Source organism: Pholis gunnellus (genome assembly GCF_910591455.1).
Source record: "Pholis gunnellus genome assembly, chromosome: 22".
Lineage (NCBI taxonomy): Eukaryota > Metazoa > Chordata > Actinopteri > Perciformes > Pholidae > Pholis > Pholis gunnellus.
The window spans coordinates 5,605,048-5,625,857 of NC_136549.1; the positions used below are offsets into that span (position 1 = coordinate 5,605,048).

The window sequence follows — 20,810 nt, forward strand, 5'->3', positions numbered from 1 at the left end:
CGCCCGCAACATTTTCCAGCTCATACTGGGAGATATAATCCCTCCAGCGTGTTCTGGGTCTTCCCCGTGGTCTCCTCCCAGTTGGACGTGCCCGGAAAACCTCCAGTGGGAGGCGTCCAGGAGGCATCCTAATTAGATGCCCAAACCACCTCAGCTGACTCCTTTCAACGCGAAGGAGTAGCGGCTCGACTCCAAGTTCCCTCCTGATGTCCGAGCTCCTTACCCTATCTCTAAGGCTGAGCCCGGCCACCCTACGGAGGAAACTCATTTCGGCCGCTTGTACCCGCGACCTTGTCCTTTCGGTCACGACCCAGAGTTCGTGACCATAGGTGAGGGTAGGAACGTAGACAGACCAGTAAATTGAGAGCTTCACCTTCCGGAATTCCGAAATTATCATCACTGTAGAAATCCCTCCTGTGTGTCTGAGTGTGTTTCCTGATTTTCCTCATTCACTACACCTGTGCCCAATCACCTGCCCCTGGGTTTTCCCTCTGTCAACCCCTCTTATATAAACTCCCCTGCTTCCCTGTTGGTTTTGTCAGATCGTTTAGTTGCTTCCCTGTGTGTGCTCCGTGTTCCGTTTGTTCCCGCCACGTCCCATGGTTTGGACTTGGTCTTTTTGGACTTTGCCTTTCATTTCAGTTTGTATTTTTCGCTCTCCCTGTGGGAGTTGTTTTTGGTTCCTATTTTTGTCCATTTTCGTGCCAGTAAATTAACCTTGCCTTCCACCTCGTCTCCAGTGTCTGCGCTTGAGTCGTTGCTCTACCCCTGCACCACATCCCATGACAAGAAGACACTCTTCTCCCCTCGTCGTCTCTCTTCTGCTCTAAAGCTGCTTTCTACAGCTGCTTTATAGGCTACTGTATGAAAAGCTCCTTCATTTCATGAAGTCCCTGCAGCATCTGAGGGCACAAATATTTTTGATAAATCCGTGAGAAGTACTGCGCAGAGCGAAGTGCCATTAGCACGGCCGTTCACTGTGTTAACCTTCATTAAATTGCATGAAAACACAAGCCTGATCAGTATAGGCTATAATCATACAGACCTCTACACACAGCAGACTGGTCTAACCGGTTATAGCAAATATATTCTGCTTTTGGATGACACTGTGGTCTGATTACATCAGCATCAGAGCCTTCCATCTTTCTTTTTTAGCAAAGGTTGCGCCTCATGCTGTAGCCTTGAATCACATTATCTCAATCTTTGTGGTGATGTGTGTATTGTGTTAATGCTGTGATGCTCTGAACCATCGAGACATGAGGTAAAGCTTTCAGTATGCTGAGCTGTCGTTATGTTTATTGCCACAGCTTTTTCAGAGCTATGCAACTCTTCAGGTGATAAAAATGCACCACTCCCAAAGGTGTGTGCGCTCCATTGTTGGGGTAATGGATGTCATAGTATAATAGTGTGACATGTCACATGTCACACTATTAGTATAGAGAGGGAGGATTTCACAACTGAGTTCAGATTTACACAAGTAATATTCTTCAGCATTACAAGGTGTCAATTACTCATTTGTTTTTTAAATGTATGTTTTCTCAATCCAGTACCAAAGTAACTGACGCTGAAGGTGAAGACTAATCACTGATCATGAAGGCCACATTTTGTACAAGAAGGGAGTTCTGCGCCCTCTTCCTCTTTCTGGCTGTCTATGTCTTAATCCTTTTATTATGTCACATGGACATTCTAGAGGTAAGAACTTGGTTTAAGTGGGATCGTATAAAGGGTGGACCCTGTTTGAAATGTTTAATATTAGTCAAGTTTTTGGATATTGTTTGTATTTTCCCTCTCGATCCTGCACCTTGACTTGATGACAGCAGCAGCTCCTGCAGTTAAAGGATAAAGCTGGCAGTATTCTATACTTTAGAACAAACCTCCATGTGTTACAACCTACTGGTTCCCATTTGTTCTCACTGAGACATACATCTTAACAAAGGGGTCAGAAGTATATCGTTTTTAAAAAGCCAAGAGATGCCCCATGAAAGTTTTTGTAACAGGTTCTATTTCCTGCCTTTTTTTTTGCATCTGTTGTATCTCTTACTGAATATCCCAAAACATGAATTTCAGTGAACAAAACCTTGAAATCACACACCGAAAACAATCTTTGAATTTAACGTTCACTTTCATACCTTGTGTAAAACAGAAAGCAAGAGTATCTTGAATCTTTTCCCCTGGATCAATGTTAAGAACAGTTGTTAGCAACCTTCAAAATAAAATTCAAATCTTGGCCATTTTACTTTATTTGGTTCATTATTTTTTCAGTGCATATGCTTGATGTATCTTTGACACCATCTCTCTCGACCCACTGCCAGTTTCAGCCTAAATTCAACTCCACCATCATCATGCCGAGAGTCTCCACTCACCGTAACGAAATTCGCAGCTTCTGCACCTTCCAGCCACTGTCCCCTGAGGACGCTCTGGAGGAACGTCTCATACTCGACTCCACTGCTTGGCCTGAAACTCCACATTTGCCAGCTCCTGTTTCCCTGGAGCAGACCAGTGATCCAGCTCACAGCACCTTCACCATTCTACCAGGGAGGAAAGGGGGACAGTGGCATGTTGGGGATCAGCTGGAGGTCATGATACAAACCTCTGACTTCCAGGGTCGTCCCAAGAAGTCTGGGGGGGACTTCCTACTCGCCAGTCTGCACAACCGGAAGCTTCAAGCAGGTGTGGCTGGGAAAGTGGTGGATCATCTGAATGGGAGCTACTCTACTGTATTCCCATTACTCTGGGAAGGAGACGCACAGGTTGAGGTGATGCTAAAACAATGATGTTTAATGTAATGATATTGTATAGTAAGTGTTTTTAAACTGTTACCACTCCGACAGCCCACCCGTGTTCCCATTTTCCTGATGGTATGGATGATGTTTTGTCAGACTGTGATATTATTCTACATATTTTTGAGATTAACTTTTTTGAGGAGGGGATATTAATTAATTCTGAGGTTGAGGGAGGTAGTTCTAGGTTAGTGGCCTTTGTGTTAATTTTGGATTGAACGGATGATTTGAGTTGCAGATATTCCCAAAATTGATTGCTCCTGATGCCGTACTTCTGAACCAGGTGGGGGAATGAAACCATGGTGTTATTATTGAAGATGTGTTTCAGATGAGTGATGCCTTTGGCGGACCATGTGTGGAAATGTAGAGGTGTCTTGTGACTTAGAAAATCAGGATTGTTCCATATGGGAGTAAAATTTGAAGGTGCAAAAGTGATGTTAGTAATTTTGTGGAATTTCCACCAGGCTGTCAGAGCCTGATTTTCTATATGGTAGGTCAGAAATCTGAATGTCCTTACAAACTGTCTGTTCTATATCTAACCATGTGTTGTCTGATTGATCAGGGTGGATCCATTTAAGAATGTATTGAAGTTGATTTGCTAGAGAATAGTGAAAACTCACCATTGTTGCTTGATAGTATTTCATCCATCGATAATATTCCAACTAAAACGGTCTTGTTACATTGCCAGAGGTCCAGACGATCCAATCCAGTAAAATATTTAGTCCAAAACACATTATTACGTCCATAAATACCCACGGACTGCTGATCATTTCAAATTAGCCGGCAGATATGCCTAACTCTCTATGTATTTTCCAACGTAACTTCAGTTCACATGTACATTTTGCCGGTCTCTGTATCTCAAAATGGCGGCTGCATTGTGACGTTTTGAATGACACCTTATTTGACCTATTAGGAGCTTCTATATCCTCTCCACAGCCTACAATAGCCAACGAGAGTCGAAGGACAGTGCCCGCCCCTCTTCTTTCGTTTAAAGCGTGAACCAATTACAACCGATCGTTTTGATGACTCACGCTTCGTATAGCCAATGAAATTACGAAAACAACGATATGCAGATTCAGGGGGTGGATTTAGAGGCAGAACGTGGAAGTAACTGTTGAAACCGAGAGTCAGGCCCTTGTGTCCATGGTGCAAAGTGTGGTTTTTCAGAATTTTGAAGGATTTGTGAAAGTAAATGATGGCGAAGTATCTTACAGATAACTATATATCGACATTAAAAAGCTTTAGATTGAATAATGAATACACAGCCTAGGTGTGTGACCATGGTTACCAAGGGTCCCCAAATGTCCTTTTTTGGAAATCGCCTAGACATACCCTTAGTAAAACATGTGTAAAATATCCATTTTCTGTGGTATTGTTATGAAATTTGAACTTGGACTAGGTAAGGCTTCATGCTGTGGTCCCATTGTGTTTTCCAGCTAATAAGTTCAAGCTATAGTCATCTGCAGGCATCTGTTTGCAAAGAAATATTCAGGCGGAAATAAAAACCTTCTTCTTCAGTGTGTTCAAACTTATATGACTCAATGCCAGTAGCACTTACAGTGATTCTCATTGTTGGGGAAAAACTTCAGAGACTAAAACCATGCATGTACTCCAAATGGTTCAAGAACAGCTTTCAATTTACTTTGGGAATGCCTTGGATAGGCATTTTAGGCGAATATCATAATTCATTGTTCACGAAGCCTTGCCCTAACTGTTGCTATGCCTGTTAACTTTCAATTCTCGGATGGCACATATGCCGTTTGTTCAGCTAACAGGGACAGATTTACCACTCAAAATCTCAGTCCTTTCAGACAAAAGCAGGTTCTCATGATTGCAGAATCTTTTTCATCTGCAAATTTACATGAGCAGATTTATTTAACTTTAGCTACCTAGTTAGTCCTAGTGTTATAATTATGATTAAAAAATGCGAACATAATCTTGTTTGGCTGATGTGGATGGTGCACATAACGTCTCAGATATCAAGTTTGGCTGGGGTTTTAAATCCAATGAAACAGGACAGCGCTGCCAACGTTAGTTTACTCTCGAAAAGCAGCACCCAGGAGGCTCACACATATTGGGGGAATACTATACAGTAGATGTGCTAGTTCAAAAAGGAACTTTACACAATATATTACTTGGTGTTGGAAATAAGACTAGGTTATTATTTTATGTTGGTTGTCAGGTTATGAAGGTAGCAAATTGGTCAGATGTTCATGCTAAAATTAGCAGATTACATGAAAGCAGAAACACTGAATTAATTCCCTTAATTGTAGGACTCTTCTGTTTTTTAGTTTAGAACAAGTTCAAAAAAGGACAAGTCCCTCTCTAAACACTTAAAATGCAGAGTATCTCTCCTGCTACAGTCCCATGCATACCACTTCAACATGCCTAGCTACTGTTGCTATGCTTTGATTGGACAATTGCTGTTCAGGGAAGGGTTTAGATGAATAGACAATTCTACAGAGATTATTGTCTGATGTCAATCTGGTGCAGAATTTGAAGACATGAATCTTTATAATTGTGACGTGTGGAGCTTCAAGTAGTATTCAATGTATTTGTCTTAATTGATATGACTGAACATGATTGGACTTGGTGAAAACTCTGGTTCTCTATCCAATCAGGTGACTCTGGTTCACCCTGGTGAAGCCATCTCAGTGCTGAAAAGGCTGAACAGAGAACAGCCCGATAGGACTTACTACACGAGCCTCTTCCGCTCAGGCTCACTCTCTGAAACCACCTTCTGTAACGTCTGCCTACGGCCAACCCAGCAGCCGCTGTGCAACTACACTGACCTCCGTACAGGCGAGCCGTGGTTCTGCTACAAGCCAAAGAACCAGAGCTGTGATGCCAGGATCAACCACTACATGGGAAAATTCAAAGAAAAGATCCTCAATGCCAATGAGGAGAAGCTCTTTCAAAGGTGAGGGAGCAGAGAGACTGGAATTTTGTGTGACTTCTAAATACGTACATCCAGTGTATCTCCTTGGTGGAATGTTTCAGAAGTTTGTAACTACATGCAGTTAAGATTGAATATAAAGATGTTTAAAGGTAATGCAAATCAAACAAACCACTCTAAATCACACTAGTTGACTTTCATTTGGAACATTAGATAGTATTTGCCATGATTAATTTGTGTTTTATTGTAAATCCATTGTGATGTCATATTATTTTGGATGTAGTCTTTAAGATGCACACTTTTTTGCCACTTGGGGGCAGCACAACAAGCAATTAACATATGATCACCTTGTAAAGTAGATATGGCTCAAATGTGAGCAAACACTGGCCTATTTAATACCAGTTGACATGGAGACACATTGGCATTCTTTTGGAGTTGTGTCTAATATTTATTCTCATTTTAGCTGTATTTTGGTCTTCACCAACTCCAGAAGGAAATATCTGCCTTAATCTAAATGTGGCACTTTGTTCAACCTGCTAGTTGCTAACATTGTCTGCCTGCTGTTTAGTGGTTGGTAGTGCACAATTGACACTTCACTTAGCCCCGCCCCCCGCTGATACTCTGTCAAAATGTCAGAGCTACCATGGAGCCCACACTGTCACTAACTGCACTCACTGAATACATAATACCAAATTTTTGCAATATGTGTTTTAAGGATGTATTAGGATGCAAAGTCAATCAGCAGTAAAAACAGCTTAAAAAGATAAATATATAAACTAAAGCATACAGATCACAGTGTAGAAGTGAAAATGAAGGACATTAAGGTACACCACTGTTCCTGTATAGACAGGTATGTTGTTATTTAAAGTTCCATCCATCCATTTTCTATTGCTTATCCGGGGTCGGGTCGAGGTGGCAGCAGGCCAAGCAGGCTCACCCAGACTTCCCTCTCCCACAAAAAACCCAGAGGGATCCGGTCGAAAGCCTTCTCCAAGTCCACAACGTCCACAAGTCCACGTTATTCAAAGTTGCAATCATTAAAAAGCAAAAGCAGCATGTGTATACATTCAGTTAACCTTTAATAGCATATGTACTAACCCAAGTTAGTGATGTGCTAAAGTACTCTGCTGATGTCAGTTCCACAAGTTTTAATGTAGAAACATAACGTTTTAGAAATGCGTATCTCCTTTCAACTTCTCCAGGTTACGAGTTTCATTATTACACAGAGTTTAACCAGGACTAGCTCCAGATCCACTATACCAGCCTGCAAATGAAGTAAATCTGAAAGGATTGCATTAGAGTTCATAGAGCAGAGCTGTATAGTTGTCAGACCCCGGTCAGAGTTGGCCAAAGCTACACTTTGATTGACCAGGCTGCGAAGGATTGGCAGGACCAGGACCACCAACGGGTCAATTGGTTTATCAGCTTTCCGGCATGAAGCAGCTGCATCAGTAAAATATGTTGATGAGAACGGTGAGACTCAACCAAAACAGTTTAGTTTGCCGGCCATAAAACCAAGACTATGAAATGAATGATGCTAAAACATTCTGTGTAGTGTAATGGTAAAATATATTCTAGTATATTGGGATGTTTTGGAAGATGGGTGTTCTACTGAGGGGAAGGTACAAGATGCAGATAAACACTGCATTCCTACAGAGGTGAATCAGGTCATAAAACCCAGGTCCTGTTCTCCAGTGTTGATGTTTACATACACACTAAAAGGAGAAACAGGGAACCACTGTTTCCTGTTTCTGCATGAACTGACCCCCAGTTGATCGCACCTGGAGATAACAGATAAGGAGCAGAAACAAATCAACCCATGTCCAGAGACCCTATACTCCCTTTTTGTGAGGTCACTAAAGGCGTGACCTTTTGTATGCATAAAACATGATGTGCCTTGTATTTCTTTGACAGTGGTTTGCACAGTTCACTGAGATACGTGTCTGTGTGTCCACTCTCCTGCTTGCAAGCATTAAATTGACACAATACTTTGAGCATTTATCAGACTCTGTCTATTTAATCAACTCTTATCCCGCATCTACAAAGAAATATTCCACAACAACTTGGTGTCAGAAGTGGGATACGCTGACCGTCCGCCAGGCTCCAGGAGACCGTCTGGAGAACGGCCGTTCCGGGATCTAACAAACAGTTGATCTCGTCTCATACCTCTTTAGACCAGAGAGAGAGAACCGGCACATCCGAGGAGACCTGGTTGACGTCACGCGTATCCAACGAAAAAGAATTTAATTTCTACAAAGATCGGGTAAGACGTTTTTAATTCCAGTAAAATAGTAAAAAGTAAATACGTAAGACGTATAGTACGGAACAGATGAATGCTCAGGTAGTGTGTCTTATTTGTGGTGTACAATTGTGTTTGACCATTGTTCTAATAGTGTTACAGTTGTTTCTGTATTTCTGAAGCATCGTCTCTCACATTTCGTAGAAAATAGGATTGTGGAAAACACGATAACAGATTTTGACTCAAAAGAGAAACATTTTGAGATCGTGACACAGATCGCTTGACTACTAATAGGTTTGAAGTAAGAATCGTCAATTACATTTATCCAAGCGTGAGTCTGACACTTTCTTGGACAAGAGTCGTGATAAAGTAATAATAATACGTGAACTTTGAATAAGGTTTTTGCAACGTTTTTCCTTTGGTAAAGAAACTACGCCTTACGGTGACGACTGTATTGAAATAAACCACGCCTGAATAATGGGTGGAAATGACAGTAAATGTGAGGAGCCTGCGGGTCCATTAGTCGAGACGATGAAGCTGAAGTATGGCGAAAATAGTGTGGCATGTTTGGGTTACTGGTCAAGGGATTTTGGGTTCCCTGACAATGGGTCATTTAGTCCCGCTAAATTGAAGATGTTACGGAGTGAAAAAAAATAAATAAATAAATAAATAAAGAAAAGTAAAAAGAATATCAAAGTCACAGAATTAGAAAAAATAGAGAAAAACCAGAAATGTCTGGTTCAATGGGAAAAGGAATGTGAATGTGGAATGACATGATATTAGACCTCGAACACGGACTGGACGAGTTTGTTGACACTAGATACCTTCTGGGCCCAAAGACGAACAGGTAAACAGAACCTTTTTAATAAAATCTGTGTAGTTAGTTCATAGGAAAACTTAGTGAAGGTATCGAGTGGTCAGCATCTCTGAAAGCCTGGGAAAGAGGGAGAGACCGCAGCAAACTGGTAACGTAAGGTGTGAATGAATTGTTTGAAGCTGGGAGCTAAAGGCCTGCTCCAGTGCTTACCTTAAATAAATAGATAAAAGAGATTATTAAGAAAATATCGGGTATGGCCCGAACTAGTTTATATTTGGAATAATTGGTGTAAGTTTGAAGACGTCGGATAAATGTTGTGTGAGGAGAGACAATGGTCTGTGCCTGGAAAAGTGTGAGCAGTGTGAAAAAGTGGTTAAAAGAGGAAACACTGTTTGGAATGTTTGGAATGTGGTACCACAGTGATGAATGACTGCAGAGAAAAGACAAACTTCTTTCCTCAATGTATCTTGTTTTGGGTATTACACTTTAACATCCGGTGAGATACTGAAATTTGGAAAATTGACTCTGATAAAAAATGGGTTTTGCTTCTTTTGGGTTTTGTTTATTTTGAGTTTTGTTTTTTGATTTGGTTTGTTTGTTTGTTTGTTTTTTTAGTTAAATTGGGATTTAAAAGTGCACTGAATAGGGACAGAATATTTTTGGTAATATTCATAATAATGTTTTGATAATCAGACAAATAATTGGAAGGATGGATCAAATTGGGGTTCCTTGAAAAGGCAGTTTTTGCCTAAGAAAAATGAGATCAACTTGGAGTGTGCTTGGAGCAGAGAAAAAGGTGAAGCAGACAGAAGTAAATTGATGTCCAAGAGGGAAAGAAAGAAATGTAAACCGTAAAGCAGACTGGAAAGCATAGGTGGAGAGAGACGAATGCAGTGGTGAGACACACACACACAAACACACACACACACACACAGATAATCTAAGAATTGGATTGTCATTTTTTAATTTTACCACAACATTGTAGCCAACTACAGATGAGTGAAGATGTATTCTAACATTTACTGCTGAACTTTGGGTAGTTTTTTGTTTTGTTTGTTTGTTTTTAGTCGAGGTACATGGTTGAGTGAATCCTGATCTGGGACTCCACTTCGCTGCCGTATGCTCCTCACCCACAAACAACATGAACGACACCACTCAACATGCCGAGGATGAAGAAGATGAACGAGACTCATTCAAGATCTACAGTGTCAGCCCTGACTGAAGGCTTTCCGCCATCCATGAGCCTGGAAAACATCACACAGGAGAATTGTGTGACATGGACAGAGAAGTTTCATCAGCACAGATGCAAGGATGCTCAGCTGATAAGGTGAGAGGCCATGAGAGGAAGCTGAAAGGGGGGGGCAGAGACTTTGAGACTTTGACACACACCAACTGAAGCCTTTGGGTGCCATAAAAGTGGCAGCTTGAACATCAAAGAAGAGGCTGCTCATCCTCCATGAACAAGGAGTGGGTGAAGGGATCGACAATCAGCAATCAGACTGGGGGGGTGCAGCAGGCAAGCGGAGTGGACCCCTAGTGATGGTGATGCACACAATACAACACAGAGGGTGAGTTAACTTTAGATTCTTAAATGACAAACTCGTACATTTAATACACTCATTAGAAACTAGACAAACACTCACATCAGATGTATTCGAATGAAATTGAAGGATTTGGAAAGGTAAAACAAGTCATGTTAACTATTAAGGTATAGATGTGTAGAATGTCACATGCAGGCTGATTCACTTCACTGCACAGCACATATGTTATGTGAACTAGAGGAAGTTTAGAAGAAGTATGACTTAGAGAAGTGGAAAGGTTATGTTATAATGGTTATAATGAGTTTATTGGACAAAAGTACTGCTGTGTCTCTGTTTCTCTGTCTCCCACACAATCTGAGTTGTAAGAGGGGGAGATGTTCTGTCACGAGGCCGAGGAATGCTGTGATGTCTGACCTGCAGCAAGTCAGACTCAATACACTGACTGCAGAAGCACAGACGATCCTGATAAACTACAGTAATAAAGATTGAGAGATGCATAACAGATTTGTTTCTCTTGAACAGGAATTTCTACAGCTGAAGCCTGTAGAATTGTGCCTTAAGTGTGCCTGCAGAAACACTCCTTACTTGTGATACTCAATTATTATGAAATTATGAATGAATAAGCCTAGACAATTGACATGATCGCTTCCATTGTTACGCTAAATTAGTTTACAGCAGAGATAGCGTGCCAAAGGGGGGATAATGTAATGTCATTTTGGAATTTTGTCTGTCATTTTTGATTTTGTTGTAAAGATAGATCCACATTTTGTATTTGGTAACGTCATGAAAAATCGCAACCTTTGAATTAAAAGATTAGGGCCAAAATCCAAGTCTTCTAACTCAGTCATAGGACTTTAGGAATATAGAAGATAGGACATGGAAGGAGATTGAATCTTATACTTTTACTTTGGTAACTGTACTATGCAGGTTATAGTTTTGATGTATCGCTAAATTGACACGAGTGAAAAGCAAATTCACCAACGTTGGAACTATGTGGCCTTAGAGGCATGATGTGTTGTCTACTGTTTTTACCATGTCAATTCTAACACCTATTCTGCTTACACATTATGATGACAACTATGTGTAAAGAATGATCCTTTTCCCTACACAGCTTGTACACGAGAACTGTTAGAAATGCTTTTGAATGTATTAGCCTGAAGAATTGTTAATGCAGATGTTCAAGTGGATTCCTGCAGAGATTGATTGACAGTTATTGAAACAGATATACAGGGCAACCAGTTATGAGTAGATGATGCATTGATGGATACAACTGTTTAATATTCTCACTGTGAACAGTGAGAAAGGGGGGAATTGTGAGGGATTTAAGTTTTAAAGCGCTCCTAGCATGGAAATGATGTGTTACAATATGTTTACTTGTAGAAGGTTTAAACTAAAAGGAGTTACTGAATGTATTGTGCACTGTGAGAGAAACCAGAGAATTAATGACACCGCCATAAAGTAATAAAAATCAATGAGAGGGGGATGTATGCAGACCATGGAGTCCTCTACAGAGAGTAGGAGGACACAAGTTTTTTTTCTGTATAAGATCTCTGTTTGCATTAATGGTTATTTTTTCTTTTTGTATTATGGGAGATTGAAGCAGCACGTAAATACTATGCCAGTAACATCACTCTGTCCGATTCCATCGACGTGACTGACACAGACGACATCACCCACAACGACTCTAGTCGACATAGACGCAGCATTATTGAAACACAACAATTGTGGTTATCTGACGGACAACAATATGTGGTGGCGCTATGCAAAGCATGTTGCAAATGCAGGGAATAACTCAAATTGCTATGTATGCTCTAGAATGACGCTGAGTATGCATCGACGTTGTTAGCAGTTAAAGGTATTCACGAAGAATTGACATCAATGCGTCTAATGATTATGCAGAATCGTATGGTGTTAGATCAGATGACAGAAGCACAGGGTAGGAGAACATTGTTGCACGTTCGTTACTAGACATGACTGAACTACAGGACGCAATGAGTAAAGACGAAACCCCTACACCCGACTTTCTCACTCGACTCTGGATGATATAGAAAGGAACCCTTATCCAGATGGCTGGTTTATTAAATCGCATTTGTTATTTTTGAAACTTGCATTGTTCCAATGCTATGTAAGATGGTCTCCAATCTTGTGTTAAAGCACATGGTACAGTACACACCAGTGTCAGACAATGACAGCAGAGATGACTTGAGGGTACTTCATCAGACTCAAACTAAGACTAAGACTCAGACTCTAACTCGAAAACAGAATAAAACATGATGATGTTTGAAACTATGTTTTGGGATAATACATTTGATGGTTTTGAAATGTCCTTGAGATATATTTTTGTAATATTGTGTGATTATAATGTAATCAAAAGAGTGGAATGTAATGGTAAAATATATTCTAGTATATTGGGATGTTTTGGAAGATGGGTGTTCTACTGAGGGGAAGGTACAAGATGCAGATAAACACTGCATTCCTACAGAGGTGAATCAGGTCATAAAACCCAGGTCCTGTTCTCCAGTGTTGATGTTTACATACACACTAAAAGGAGAAACAGGGAACCACTGTTTCCTGTTTCTGCATGAACTGACCCCCAGTTGATCGCACCTGGAGATAACAGATAAGGAGCAGAAACAAATCAACCCATGTCCAGAGACCCTATACTCCCTTTTTGTGAGGTCACTAAAGGCGTGACCTTTTGTATGCATAAAACATGATGTGCCTTGTATTTCTTTGACAGTGGTTTGCACAGTTCACTGAGATACGTGTCTGTGTGTCCACTCTCCTGCTTGCAAGCATTAAATTGACACAATACTTTGAGCATTTATCAGACTCTGTCTATTTAATCAACTCTTATCCCGCATCTACAAAGAAATATTCCACAACAGTAGATAGTAATCATTATATTTGGGTTCATCACTGCAAGTGGCACCTTGCACGTTATACAGTTATTGGACCCATTGCTTATATGAACATTTTAATTAGTGCCATTGAATTTACAAAGTGGATTTCCCGTTAAGATTTGTGTGATCTTGAATTAACTTTTTAGCAGTTGTTTCCCATTTTTGTGCTTGAGTTTGATTCAATTATTTAAAATGTTTGTCCTCCTTTTGTATCTATGGCCTTAATGTTGAAGTGTATTTAAGAGATACATTATGTGTGCTTTTCTTCAGGGGTGTTAACTTGAAAGTCTACATTCGGGCTTCAGGACCTGCTAGTGTCACCGTGTTGCCACAAAAAGAAGGTAAAGCATGAAATTGAATTGTATTTATTACTGTTACTGTCACAACTGCCTACAAGAATAATTCAAAACAAAATGCATTTCAGACAATGGTCCTCATGCAAGAACCACTTACAAACAGATTTGTTCTTTAGTGGCTTGTACGAGTTTATTACAGCTGTCCAGAACTGTCATAACAGTCAATATTGAGTCTGAAATACCTGTATAAATTACACTTAATAATCATGTTAACATTTTACTCTGCAATTTCAAATGATAAGCTAATAAAGTTCTAACTGTATTCATACAGCCTAACTTTATCATCAGTCATTTGTACTGGCTTTTGATGCCATTTTTCATATGGAATCATTATTTCTTTATTTCAGTCACAGTGCGACCCTCAGGTGACATGGCAATGGCATCAATCTTTTTTGTTCCCCATCCCTTGACTTTAGCAGGTCCTTTAACTCCGCTGCTGACTCTGTGAAAAATAGGAGATTTTTCTTTATGGATCTCTGAATGCAGGACGCATTACGCGTAGCCTTATATGCTATTATTGGGGTTACAATGCTAATTTCTAATTCTCATGAATGCACACTCATTTATGCATAGGTGGCATTCATCATGTTTGCGCTGGTCATTGACACGGTTATCTGAAGTTAGGAGCGTTTGCTGAATCTGTTGTGGCACACTCGTAAGTTTACCGTACGAAGAAAAGTAAGAGAAAGTTCAGAAAAAGCGTATTATATTCTTCTGGGTAGCGTTCTCCTGAATCAGAATCAGAATCAGAATCGTTTATTGCCATGATATGTTGAACATACAAGGAATTTGACATGATGGGAGATGCAGAACATTTAACAATCAACAACAATCAACACAGTGCAAAGTAGAAACATATTACAATTTAAAGAAAAATAAATAAAATGAAGGGAAATATAAGATAAAGTGCACAAACAAACAGATAACAGGACTATAAACAAGTGAGATGTAAGTGTAATGTAAAAGTGTCAAGTGTATTTAAATAAGAAACTAGAAGGGATGTGCAGGGGAGTGACCGGTAGGAAATTGTCTTGGGGATGACAGAGTCAGTGGGGGTCCCTGAAGAGAGATTAACAGTATTCTGCCCAATTTCAAAAGAGTGCTGGGAGCATGGAGCACGAGGCTAAAAGTTCATGAATGTGGCTTCAGCTGTCAGCAGTGTTTATAGTCTCTCAGGAGTAAGGATGGTACTTAAGAGGTTCATACAATCACTTCATACTTTGGTTTTGTTTTTTCATGGGATAACCCCAACCTTATTCTTTAACTTCCTCTCAGGTCAGCTAAAGGAGAAGAGCAGCACTGTGACATCTGGACCCTCTGGTTATTACTACCAGGGTGTGTGGCGAGCACTAGGTAGCATCACAGTCCGCGAATTCAGCACTTCTGCCATCAGTCAGTGTCTGAAAGGCAAGGTGGTCCACATGTATGGAGACTCCACCATGAGGCAGTGGTTTGAATACCTCAACGCAGTTCTACCAGGTAGCTGATCCACAGGGATTTCTGGCATCAGATGATTTTGTTCCCACTGCTGCTTAATGTGTTCCCCCTGTCATACTTTCAGGTCTTAAGAAGTTTGACCTGCACAGCCTGAAGAAAACTGGACCTCACATGTCCTTGGACTATGCAAACAACATCTTGGTGACGTTTCACTGCCACGGTCCTCCTATCCGCTTTAACACCATCTCAACTAGCGAGGTTCGTTACATTGCTAATGAGGTAGATGACTTAATTGGAGGCCCCAACACTGTCGTAGTTTTTACCATCTGGGCTCACTTCGGCTCTTTCCCCATGGAATTCTACATCAGGAGGCTGCAAAGCATCCGCAGGGCGGTGGTGCGGCTGCTGGACAGGGCTCCAGGCACGCTGGTCGTCATCCGGACAGGGAACCCCAAAGGTTTAACCCTTTTTGTGTCGATAATCTGTAGTGACTGGTACACGCTGCAGCATGGTAAGGTGCTCAGAGCCATGTTCAAAGGACTGAATGTCCATCTGATCGATGCCTGGGAAATGACACTGGCCCATCATCTGCCGCATGACCTCCACCCACAACCTCCCATTATTAGGAATATGATAAACCATCTATTGTCCTACATATGTCCTCATAATGGCGGCTAGATGTTTGTGTCTTGGGGGAGAGGAATATGGATTTAAGCACACGTTGAGCTTACATGTTATCTCTGATGCCATCTTTTGATATTCCATTTTTAAGGGTATACACATTGTTTACAGAAAAGTCCTCATGTAGTAATAAAGTGTACTCATTGTTAATCAATTAGTGTGATTTTCTATTGGGAATTAATAAATATAGACAAATAAAGGGTTCTGCAAACAAATATCTTTAATGTATGTATTTATGCTCAGGTGTTTCATAATGGAATAAATGCACTTAGCCTTTGCAAACTGTGCTCTGTATGTGGACTTTCATTCATAAAATCGGTGAAGCATAAGAAAGCTAAACAAAGTAAAGTAAAAACTTATTTTTGATGTCGGTCTGAGGAACGTTATCAAGGTGCGTTCGCGTCGTGTTTGGTCTGAACGCATCTTTAGGATTGCAACGAATGACGGCACGTATGAGCCTCAAGACGCACCATCACAAGAAGAATACACGAGTTGTATAAAAAGGAGAGGACTACAAAAGTGACGGCGTTACAACGTGCACCAGCTGCTGCTCTCACTGGAGACTACTGGACATCGCTGGTTAACCATCATCACCTCGGAGTTACAGCATTATATTGATGAACAGTAGAGCTGCATTCACATGCTCTGACTGTCATGAAAACAGAAGACAGACATTTTGATGAAACGTGCTGAAACATTTTATTCATGTTGCACAGCAGTGGAACGTTTCACATGAGGTCAGCACACTGAGCACAGATAGTGTAAGAAATACAACTGCTACTGTGTAAACGGAACACTGCTGTTAAAAAGCACCTTATTTGTTTAAAGTGTTTGCAAACCAAATGTTACTGCACTTTTGTTCATATCGCAGTACTTTTAAAATAAAATTGCGCAATACACTACTCTTGAATTAATTATTGAACTTTGCCATATCAGTGCGATTAATCGCAATTAATCGCAAAACAATGATGCGATTAATCGCGATTAAAAATTGTAATCGTTGCCCAGCACTAGCATATATATATATACGTATATATATACCCACCACTCTGATTCAAGGGCATATACCACTAATATGAACTTTCAAGCGGCACCTGCCTTCAGGAAACTGTGAGCCGTTGGAAAAGTACTGGCATACCACTCCAGGGATAGGTACCTCCCGCTGAACAACAGTAGCATACCACTCTAGGGATAGGTACCTACCACTGAACAACAGTAGCATACCACTCTAGGGATAGGTACCTACTGCTGAACAACAGTAGCATACCACTCCAGGGATAGGTACCTACTGCTGAACAACAGTAGCATACCACTACAGGGATACCTACCGCTGAACAACAGTAGCATAACACTCCAGGGATAGGTACCTACCGCTGAACAACAGTAGCATACCACTCTAGGGATAGGTACCTACCACTGAACAACAGTAGCATACCACTCTAGGGATAGGTACCTACCACTGAACAACAGTAGCATACCACTACAGGGATACCTACCGCTGAACAACAGTAGCATAACACTCCAGGGATAGGTACCTACCGCTGAACAACAGTAGCATACCACTCTAGGGATAGGTACCTACCACTGAACAACAGTAGCATACCACTCTAGGGATAGGTACCTACCACTGAACAACAGTAGCATACCACTCTAGGGATAGGTACCTACCACTGAACAACAGTAGCATACCACTCTAGGGATAGGTACCTACCACTGAACAACAGTAGCATACCACTCCAGGGATAGGTACCTACCACTGAACAACAGTAGCATACGTCTTCAGGGATACCTACCGCTGAACAACAGTAGCATAACACTTCAGGGATAGGTACCTACCACTGAACAACAGTAGCATACCATTGGCCACTTTTCGATCTCAGCGCTACTAGTCTGAGGTTATCCTCATGAGTTCAGTTAAGCCGGTCATTAAAATGTTTATGATTTCATTTGTTTTCTTCTAAACATGCAGTACATTGTGAATTATTGTGATGTAATACATATGTCCCTTTATTATTTGTCTTGAGAACATGTATTAAACTGCAACAATTATGTATTGAATGTCTATTGTGATTATTTTATTTGTTATGGTGAAATTGTTTAGAGTGAAAGCATTTGAGTGGACAACACTTCAGTGCAATGCACATTTTCACTTTGAAATATAATTAATTGAGTCTTTAAAGAAAAGCTGAATAATTGTTATTCACCAAATTTTTTTTATTTAATTATAAGAGGTATTGCATCCCAGAAATACATATAACCATATATATATCCATTTAACTTCATATCTTAATTTGATTTGTTTTAATTTAGGGAGTTTCAATCTTCCATAGTTCCATACTAGATTTAGCTATTTAGATGGAAGTGACAGTCAGAGTACTAAGGTTAAGAAAAGCTTGAAGACACTATAGTCACTTTATGTTCTTTTTTTTACTATTTGTTTTAATTTAGGTATGTTAAAGCTTCAACAGAGAAGCCCCTATTCTTTGCTTTTATTCTGTGCTCTTTTGGCACATGGGAGTGGTTAAGAAGAGAAGGCGTCATCAACATGACATTCTATTGTTCGTCTTTAGCTGTGACAGGGATTCACGATGCAGTGCTGTTTGCTGTCACGACTCTTACATTAACTCCTGAAAGTCAAGTGAGATAAATTGACAGATCGCACTGTGATGTACAGAATCTCCAAATGAATCTCTGCTGAGGTAAGACACATGAAACGCTTAAACAAAGTATATATGAAGTTTAATTTGATCATGAATCAGTATCAGTAACCATTCTAATGTGCTGTATTTGTGACATTTTATTTTACTTCTACTGCTTCTGTTTTATGTTACTAATACTTCTGCTCCACTACATTTCAGAAGGAAATTTGTACTGTGTACATTACATTACATTTACTCGACTGTAGTTATTGGATACTTTGTTGATTTAAGATTTACATAAAGTTAAAGACATATGACCAGGTTATAGAATCATGCATTCAAAACTTGGTGGAAGTAAAAGTGCAAAAGTATTATCATCAAAATATACCTCAAGTACCTCAACCAAGAATGCTCATAATGCAGAAGAGCCATTTTAGAATAATATATTATTATATTATATGTTCCCCAAGTTCATACTGCAGTGTCTGAAAGCTGAACAGTAGAGTCAGTAGAGCTGAGAGTGATTTGACTTGAAGCACAGGACAAACCAGTCTGACGTCATTCTGTTTGTCCTTGTCTGGCATAGCACAGATGTGTTTCAGAAAGATCTCTTCACATTCAGAATATATTCCACACATTTTACGAGAATAAATTCATAATATTTCAATTAAAAAATGTACCTGCCCTGTAAAACCAAAACTAATAGAAAACATTTTTGATAAGGCATACAGTAAATCTCACTATTGTGTGTCTTGTTGCCCAAATAAATGTTAACTTCACGCCCTCTGATGAAGGGCAGGCTAGATCCACTCGATCATAACATTGAAACACAAAGAAAAATACAGACACAAACAAATCAGAGTTATTTGTGCTTGTGCTAGTGAGCCATAATTATTCCAAAAGCACCTTTCAACTTCACAGGATATAAGCCAACTCAAATCTCTAATCAGACAGTTCATAAGTACTGTCTCACCATCACATTCCAGAGGACAGAGGAGAGGGAGGACTGTGTGCTACAGACGCTCGTAGTCAGCTGTGAATCAACTAATGAAATTATCATCATCAGTTGTAGAAATCCAAGATTACATCAAACAGCATGAAATAATGTCACAATAGAGCGACAACGATAATATCTTCTAATACTGTGCATATATCACCAAGTACAGTTTCAGTTTTCATATAGTTTTTGAGTGTTAAATCGCTGCAGTGACCATAGATGTGCTGTCAGGCACACAGAGCGCAATGGAGACGTCACGGTGGGCCACACTCTGCCTTCTCCAGTCACCTCACCACCACAGGTAGCTGTCTTACTGATGGCTGTCAGTTTCAAGCGTCATTCAAATGAAGAGAGGCGGTGGGCTTTTTAGGAAATAAATACCTCGGTGACCTCATACCTGGCTACAGCCCTGATGATCACACCAGAAGCTCAATATTCCGCATCGATCAACAAGCAATTCTGCTCCTCAGTCTGCTCCTCTCTCTCTTTCTCTCTCTGTGCGTGTGTATCTTTCCTCTCCAAAGATAAGGCGAACATTATTTCAGAAGTTTGAATATTGGTAGAGACGATTTGGTCTCCCAAAATATTGGTAGGGACGCGTCCATACTGTGCATATGCCTCCGTCGTTGGGACGAATGCTTAAGATAAAAATGATTTAATTCAATCAAACACTGTGGTTAAAATAGGACTGATTGTATGGCCTACATCTAGGGCCTAAATCAGTCTACATCATTCTATGAATGAATGTAGGTGACTCATACAGTATCTGCTTTCTATAGCTGCTTTATAGGCTACTGTATGAAAAGCTCCTTCATTTCATGAAGTCCCTGCAGCATCTGAGGGCACAAATATTTTTGATAAATCCGTGAGAAGTACTGCGAAGACCGAAGTGCCATTAGCTCGGCCGTTCACTGTGTTAACCTTCATTAAATTGCATGAAAACACAAAACTGATCAGTATAGGCTGTAATCATACAGACCTCTACACACAGCAGACTGGTCTAACCTTTTATAGCAAATATATTCTGCTTTTGGATGACACTGTGGTCTGATTACATCAGCATCAGAGCCTTCCATCTTTCTTTTTTAGCAAAGGTTGCGCCTCATGCTGTAGCCTTGAATCACATTATCTCTATCTTTGTGGTGATGTGTGTATTGTGTTAATGCTGTGATACTCTGAACCATTGAGACATGAGGTAAAGCTTTCAGTATGCTGAGCTGTCGTTATGTTTATTGCCACAGCTTTTTCAGAGCTATGCAACTCTTCAGATGGTAAAAATGCACCACTCCCAAAGGTGTGTGCGCTCCATTGTTGGGGTAATGGCTGTCATAGTATAATAGTGTGACATGTCACAGGTCACACTATTAGTATAGAGAGGGAGGATTTCACAACTGAGTTCAGATTTACACAAGTAATATTCTTCAGCATTACAAGGTGTCAATTACCCATTTGTTTTTTTAATGTATGTTTTCTCAATCCAGTACCAAAGTAACTGATGCTGAAGGTGAAGACTAATCACTGATC

General features: G+C 40.3%; 1 protein-coding gene across 1 annotated transcript; it reads left to right on the forward strand.

Moving 5' to 3' along the window:
* Positions 1-1,590: 1,590 nt before the first annotated feature.
* On the forward strand, positions 1,591-15,647 carry LOC306713887 (NXPE family member 3-like; the record flags this gene model as incomplete). Its single annotated transcript, XM_079183727.1, has 6 exons — positions 1,591-1,692; positions 2,313-2,756; positions 5,402-5,700; positions 13,447-13,517; positions 14,808-15,011; positions 15,094-15,647. The coding sequence occupies 6 exons, from the start codon at positions 1,591-1,593 to the stop codon at positions 15,645-15,647; spliced, it is 1,674 nt and encodes a 557-aa protein (XP_079039853.1).
* Between the last annotated feature and the right edge of the window lie 5,163 nt (positions 15,648-20,810).